General features: G+C 44.1%; 1 protein-coding gene across 3 annotated transcripts in view; it reads left to right on the top strand.

Annotated features, from left to right (window-relative positions):
• lyst (lysosomal trafficking regulator) overlaps nt 1-7514 on the top strand; it is a 78213-nt gene extending 70699 nt beyond the window's left edge. For all 3 annotated transcript variants that reach the window (XM_034100683.1, XM_034100689.1, XM_071205641.1), the window contains 9 exons: nt 51-281; nt 386-575; nt 668-804; nt 3607-3705; nt 4100-4239; nt 4336-4433; nt 4532-4688; nt 5085-5156; nt 5272-7514. In XM_034100683.1, the coding sequence (XP_033956574.1) occupies nt 51-281; nt 386-575; nt 668-804; nt 3607-3705; nt 4100-4239; nt 4336-4433; nt 4532-4688; nt 5085-5156; nt 5272-5410 (1263 nt within the window). In that variant the 3' untranslated portion in view covers nt 5411-7514. The remainder of the gene's footprint in view (nt 1-50; nt 282-385; nt 576-667; nt 805-3606; nt 3706-4099; nt 4240-4335; nt 4434-4531; nt 4689-5084; nt 5157-5271) is intronic.
• The last annotated feature ends 177 nt before the right edge of the window (nt 7515-7691 follow it).

Genomic DNA, 7691 nt, shown 5'->3' on the forward strand with positions numbered 1-7691 from the left:
TTTATCTCCTAGCCCTGTGCTGACATAAGCTTTTCTATCATTTTTCCCAGACCTATTTTGGCATGGATGTTTCGTCAGTAGAAGACCCAGTGCAGCGCCGGGCCTTGGAGACGATGATCAAGACCTACGGACAGACACCCAGGCAGCTCTTCAACGCCTGTCATATCAGCAGGGCCAGCCCCAAACTCCTGATGGAGGGGGAGCTGCCGGCGGCCATGGGTCTCCTGGTTCAGCTGGCCTTCAGAGAAACAAGAGAACAAGCCAAGGAAATAGTCTGCCCGGTAATCTACTCTGTCGTGGTTGTGACTCTGAGGAGCAACTTAAATATATCGTCCATGAAATGATCTCCTGCTCACCTGGCTATTTCCTCTCCCTCCCCCCACAGAGCCCGCTGCCATGGATCAAGGGCCTGAAGTGGGGAGAGTACGTGGGCTCGCCCTCTGCTCCGGACCCCGTGGTGTGTTTCAGCCAGCCTCACGGGGAGAGGTTCGGATCCCTGCTGGCCCTGCCGACACGAGCCATCTGCGGCCTGTCCTGCAAGTTCTGCCTCATGATGATCTACAGCAAGGAGCAGGGTGAGGAGGCCCGCCAATCACTCACAAGTCAGACCTAATGTGTTGCACAATGTCCTGCTGACTCCATTAACTTTATGGTCTCTACTCTGTAGGTGTTCGGAGCATGCACAGCACAGACATCCAGTGGTCGGCCATCTTGAGCTGGGGCTATGCTGACAACATTTTGAGGCTGAAGAGCAAGCAGAGCGAGCCGCCTATCAACTTTATTCAGTGTTCACAACTTCACAAGGTAAACAGTAGTTAAAGGTGGGGTACGTAAGTTTGAGAAACCAGCTCGAGATACACTTTTTGTTATATTCCATGGAATACTCTTAACATCCCGATAGCAATGAATATCTTAAGTGCTTTGATAAAAAAGCCATAAAAAATGTCATCTGTGGAAACCGTAATACTGTAAAAAGTACAAGGCCCGGCTAAACAGATTGGATTGCCGACCTGTCTGTCAGCCTTCCATCTCGTGCACGCACAAATGTATCTCGTGCCCTCATTGGGCGTGCCGTAATTGCGCGTTCATGTGTGTTGGAGGAGGTGCTCTGTAAGGAAGTCTGAAGGAAGGGGCGGATTCTTTTCGGCTGTGTACTTTCAATTTTTAGTGCACTCGAGCCGGTTTCTGAAACTTACCTACCCCACCTTTAAAGGTTGCTATCAAATAGTCATTAAAGGCAGGTCCTTTCTCTTTTATTAACCACTTTTCTTACCTTGACATCATTAAAACCCTTATACGATTTGAGTGTTCGTGCGTGCTTTATTGTGAAAAATACTACTAAAAAAAGTGAAAGGAAATCTTTGCCTACTTAATACTCCTATCCACTATCTATATGAATCCAATTAATATGATTCCAGGAAAGTATTTGAAAAATACTTAAATAGAATATACATTATGTATGCAATAAATGTGTGCCTACAAATCTACCACTCAAACATGTATAGTTACACAGAATAGCTTAAAGGCAAGGCAATTTATTTATATAGCACAATTCATATAGTAATGCAATTCAAAGTGCTTTACAGGATCAAACAGAGCAAACACAATACATTGAGAAGAAATACAAAACACACAAAATAATTAATTAAAAGAAAGAAAACCATGTTTAACAGTTCGAAAATTAGAAAAGCCATATTAAAAAGAAATGTTTTTAGACCTGATTTAAATTATTCTAAAGTGCTAGCCATTCTCAGATGTTCTGGGAGTTTGTTCCATGCATTAGGAGCATAGATGCAGAAGGCTGCTTTCCCACGCTTTGATCTCACAAATGGAACAGTGAGCTGGCCTGCGCCTGAAGACCTAAGGGGTCTGCTGGGTTTGTACCACTGAAGGAGGTCCTTGATATATTTGGGTCCACGCCCGTTTAGTGCTTTATATGTGTGCATTAAAATCTTAAAATCAATTCTCTCACTAACTGGAAGCCAATGCAGCGATCTCAGCACTGGAGTGATGTGATCTGTTTTCTTTGTCCGGGTTAAGATTCTGGCAGCAGCATTTTGAATTAGTTGGAGTTTACGGAGTGATTTTTTTGTGAGGCCTGTGAAGATGCTGTTGCAGTAGTCAAGCTTGCTAAAAACAAATGCATGGAGTTTTTCAAGGTCTTGCTTGGACATAAGGTCTTTAATACGCGAGATATTTTTTAGATGGTAGTAGGCTGATCTGTTGATTTCCCTGATGTGGCATATGATTCGCCTCGCCGAGGCGTCAAAAGTTGAACATTGCTCAACTTTTTCAGCGAGCCACGCCAGCTACGCTCCACGTCGCTTCCCACGATGCATTTCGGCTAAAAGTGACGTCACCCCATTCAAAGTGAATGGGGAAGCGTCAACGCACGCCGCTGTGTGGACGGGCCGTAATAGTGATTCCAGGTGTGCAGAGACTTTAATTCTTTCTTCTTTGGTTCCAAAAACAATTACTTCGGGTTTTTTTGTGTTGAGCTGTAAAAAATTACGGCACATCCAGTCATGGATTTGTTTTAGACATGCGATCAATAAATCAGTAGGACCGTATTCATCTATGGAAAGTGATATGTAGATTTGGGTGTCATCCGTGTAATTATGATAAGAAATGTTGTTATTTCTAATTATTTGAGCAAGTGGCAGCATGTACAAATTGAATAGAAGGGGCCCGAGGATCGACCCCTGGGGAACTCCACAAGTCATTAAAGGGGACCTATCATGCAAAATTCACTTTTGTACATCTTTTATACATGAATATGTGTCCCCGGTGTGTCAGGGAACTCACCAAGTGTCAGAAAACACAACTCTCTCTCTTTTCCTCCATACCCAAATCTCTAAAAACGGGGCTGCAACAGAGCTGATTATTATTTAAATTTTTCTGACGTCAGAAAAGGGGTGCTCCGCCTATGTGCAACTCTCCACCTATCAGGGGAATGAGAGACCGCTGGAAAGCACTGGAGATGCTGTAGTACATATGCCAGGCCTGTAAGTGGCGCTGTAGTCTGCCACAAAAGCAGAATCAGCCCTTGCAAAAACAGGGCTGGAAAAGAGCAAATAGAGCGAAATGAGGCATGGCTAAAATGCATGATCTGTTTGGTATTCTGTGAAAAAATTTCACGGACAAGTTTTATATAGGTATGGCCCTACAATATATGTTTCAAATATAGCATGATAGGTCCACTTTAAGAAACACCACCCAACTCAGTGAACACCTCCAAATGTTGATTTTACAGTAATTAGCATAAAGTTCGCCTTTTATATTGTTGAAAGTTCAAGACAAAGAAGCACTTTGGCAAGTCTTGGCATAAAGTGCAAGTTTTGAGGCTCCATTCCTACCATCTAGAGATGTTGAACAGCTCTTATCATGCCAGTTAGGTACTTCTGGGTCATTTCATTCAGTAAGCAACCTTCCTAAGCAAAACAGACTTCAACTGCAACTAAATTCTCAAAACAGCTAAGCAGCCGTCAGTGAGAGGAATCACTGGTGTCCCCCTTCAGAGTTACACATCCCCACACTGAGGATGGACTAATGAGCATCCAGGTTTCTGGTTCCCTCTGACCCACCCTGTTCCTCTCTCTCCTGCAGGTGACCAGCTGTGCCTGGGTGCCCGATGGCTGCCAGCTATTTACAGGCAGCAAGTGTGGAGTCATCACCGCCTACAGCAACCGCTTCACCAACACCACGGTGGGTTACCATGGCAACGTCCCCCTCTAACCTTCCGCCTCCACATCGACACCCAAACCACCCACCCACCTCACATTACCCCCCCACCACCACCCCTCTCAGCTTCATTAGTCACATCACAGTTGCCCTTGAAACACATTTCCAGCGAGTCCACAAGTGGGATTAGAGGTTCAGTCATCAGAGAGGCTTTCAGAGTTTCATCGGTCCCCGCCAATAGGCATCCATGTGTCCTGTTTCTCTGCCTCTGAAGGGGCTTTCTGCAGCCATTGATTTGTGCTGTTCAGAAAATCCTTTCATTAATAGGGTTTTTGAGGAATTCAAAACTCCTCATCCATGCTAACATTCAGATCCAAGTGTCCTCTGCATACCGTCTTTAATGTGTGTCCTTCCACAGCCGTCAGAGATGGAGGTGGAGTCTCAGGTTCACCTGTACGGACACACAGAGGAGGTCACCAGCCTGTTTGTCTGCAAACCCTACAGCATCCTCATCAGTGTCAGCAGAGACGGCACCTGCATCCTCTGGGACCTCAACAGGTCAGAGCGTGTTAAATATGAAAATAATAGACGCTTTACGATATCTTTTGTATGTTGTTTGTGCTTAAATTAAAGCGATTATCTGTGATTCTTCAGGCTCTGCTACGTCCAAAGCCTCACAGGCCACAAGAGCCCAGTGACTGCAGTGTCGGCCAGTGAGACCACGGGGGACATCGCAACAGTGTGTGACTCAGGTGAGGACTGCTCTGCCTCCTCTCAGCCTCTATCATATCATTCTCATAGACTGACACCATGTTGATGTGAGTTCTGACATATGATCCTGTGTCTCCAGTCGGCGGGGGCAGCGACCTGCGTCTGTGGACGGTGAACGGAGACCTCATTGGTCACGTCCACTGCAGAGAGATCATCTGCTCTGTGGCCTTCTCCAACCAGCCGGAGGGCGTGTCCGTCAACGTCATCGCCGGGGGGCTGGAGAACGGCGTGGTCAGGTGAAAATATTATATTTCATTATACAGCTATTCTTGGTTCGTTTGCTTTAAACTTGTATCACCTTACATTTTCACTACATGGTTTTCACAGCCAAAATAATTCACAAAAACTGAAAAATATTATGATGCATAAAAGGACATTTTAAAAATGAATAATGCTATCAGTCAAATGAATCACTTCCCCTTTTTAATGTGTGTTAATTTTTGTCAGATTAATTACATTGGGGAGATCCTGCAAGAATATAAATTAACAGAATTAAGAGGTGTTATATAAATTATTCCAAAAATATCCTTACATGTGTAGGTTTAACATGATATAGATATTTTAAAATGATAATATCACGGATGTTGTCGATCCTAGTATATCCCGACCTCTAATCCACACTGATGTTTCAGGTTGTGGAGCACCTGGGATTTGAAACCAGTGAGAGAGATCACCTTTTCCAAGTCGAGCAAACCCATCATCAGGTATCTTATCGGCGCTACACCCATGTTATTCTTTGCTACCACTTGCCACCATTGTAAATAGATGTGTAACTCTGTGTGTGATTCTGATGATGATGTCCTCTCCTGCGTGTCTCAGCCTGACGTACTCGTGCGACGGCCACCACCTCTACACCGCCAACAGCGAGGGCACGGTAATGGCGTGGTGTCGGAGGGACCAGCAGCGCACGAAGCTGCCCATGTTCTACTCCTTCCTGAGCAGCTACGCCGCAGGCTGACTGTGGGTCTGACTTTGCTACTGTCCAGATCTCAGCAAGAGGAGCCGCTCCCCCCCTCTTCTTCCTCCTCTTCCTCCTCCTCTGTGCAATGACAGGGAGGATGTGTCAGCATGGCCTCCCTAAACCCACCGTAACCTAACTAAAGCCATCCCCCTGCTGAGCAAACTACTACAGCCGCTCCCAGCATCAAGAAATTATTAAGAAAATAGTATTATTATGTATATAAATATATATTTATAAACATACTGAAGTGGAATGTTGAGGATGAATCTTTGGCTGCGACGGACACTTTATATGAAGCATTTCTGAGAGTGTGATTGGTTTGTTAAATGTTATTTTTGTTTGTTTCTTGCTGTTTTTTGTTGTTGTGCGGAGATCCTTGCCTGCTGTTGATTTTGTTGTTTCCCTGGTAAGCTGCTATCGTCTGGCCAAAGCCGGACCCAAAGTGTGAAGACCCTCGGCGGCGCTCGAATCTCCTGCAGCGCATTGTCCAACAGATTGTTGCCGGAGCTCGGCGAGCATGTCCTGCTGACGCTGCAGCAGACGGGGGGAGGCCCCTCCCTGTTCTGTCACCGGGAGACGTCCTGCTCTGTGGGGGGGGGGAGACGCCGCTCTGCTGGGCTTGTCTGCTCCACTCAAATCCGAACACTGGTGTCACAGCCCTGCATCACTTTGTATCTGAGCTCAGGGGAGAGACGGGGCGGGGGGGTGAATTGTTCCTTGTGTTGCCTGTTGTTCTGTCCTTCTTTTGCATGCTAGATTGATGCTGACCTGTAATGTATGCAGATGTGACATTTACTGTCATGATACTCCTGGATGAAGGCCTGCCTTGGTTATCCTGTTGCATTGAGAAATGTTGATATTCATTCATTTATTAGAAGCACCACAGAGGCTCATCCATCCTTCTTTCCTTCTCTTGTGTTTTGCGAGCTCAAAAAGCGGCTTTAAATGCACTAAAACCTTTTTTAAACTTAATATAGTTTGCTAAAACTCTGAAGAAGCCAATTACCAAACAGCATTAGACGAGTGAAGCTGCAGAAGAAGCAGAGTCTCCTGAATGCACCCCTCGCTGATCTGAGGCATGCCTAGTAACTGCAGCGGTTTAAAACGGTCTAGTGTGGGATGTTTTGGTTAAAAGCATCATGTCCAGCAGACTGAGGTTAGAGCAGTTAGCATTTCCTGCACTGATGAGGTTTACAGCTTATTTTAAAATACACTACACTGAACCAATCTACCAAACATGTATATCCTTAAGCTCCATGCAGCTACTCTTTACATTCCCATTTTACCTACGGCACTTTCCGTTTGTCTGTGAGTATGAGTGAAATGGTGGTCAAAGCACTTTTTTATCAGCTACCATTTTATTCAAGGAAAGCCAATAATCTGTGTATTTACCATGAACTGAGCTTTGATTTAATTCCACTAATCCAGAAAGCAATATCAAACATGCAATAGGTAATTTTTGTCAGATGGGGTTTGTTTAACACAGCTGTGAAAAAAAAGTTGTTTTGCCTTTGTGCCGACTGCAGTGAGCCTTGTGAGTTGGAAAATGATGTCTTAACTCTCACACTTGGTGTTTGACTTGTTTACGAGTAAGGGAATATTTCTTCTTATATCATGATATCATTCCTTTTGTGTTTTCCTTTTCATTCTCTGGACCCCTTTGTTGTGTGCAGCATCAAGCCTGTGCAAAATATGAAGTTACTGTGTTTCATGTTTGCAAATGTATAAAAGTCTATAAGAACCACAACCTTTTATTTTCTCTCAAAAATCCACATGTATCATTGCATGAATGTGCCCCTCCCCCTTTGTGATGGCAAAAGACGAGAGAAAGACATGAAATTGGCCGATGTTTTTGTACTTTCTGACACGGAAGGAAATATATTTTTTCTGTTGATAAATGTAGTTATGCATAATTTAAGATCGTTGTCTTGAGTTACTGAAATTATGTCCTTTCTTTGACCTGGGCTGGTTTTGCAGTTTGGCATCGTGAACTGAAAATCTGAAAGAATATGTGTTTTTGTTTGTACATATATGCGTGTGTGTACGTATGGACAAACCAAGTGATGAGAATAATATAAATATATAAATATTTAAAGAAGCATATCTTTTGTCCATGTCTTACTTTGTGTGGTGCGTTCAGGGGCATATATAGAGAACGGAAACCTTGGTGACGCCTAACAAATTATCGTAATAATCTCAAGAAAAAGAAATATGTCATTCAAATATTCTCAAGCATCATTTTTTTATATGGATGCAAATTCCCCCCCAAAATGTTGTT

The sequence above is a fragment of the Pseudochaenichthys georgianus genome, chromosome 15, assembly GCF_902827115.2.
Source record: "Pseudochaenichthys georgianus chromosome 15, fPseGeo1.2, whole genome shotgun sequence".
NCBI lineage: Eukaryota > Metazoa > Chordata > Actinopteri > Perciformes > Channichthyidae > Pseudochaenichthys > Pseudochaenichthys georgianus.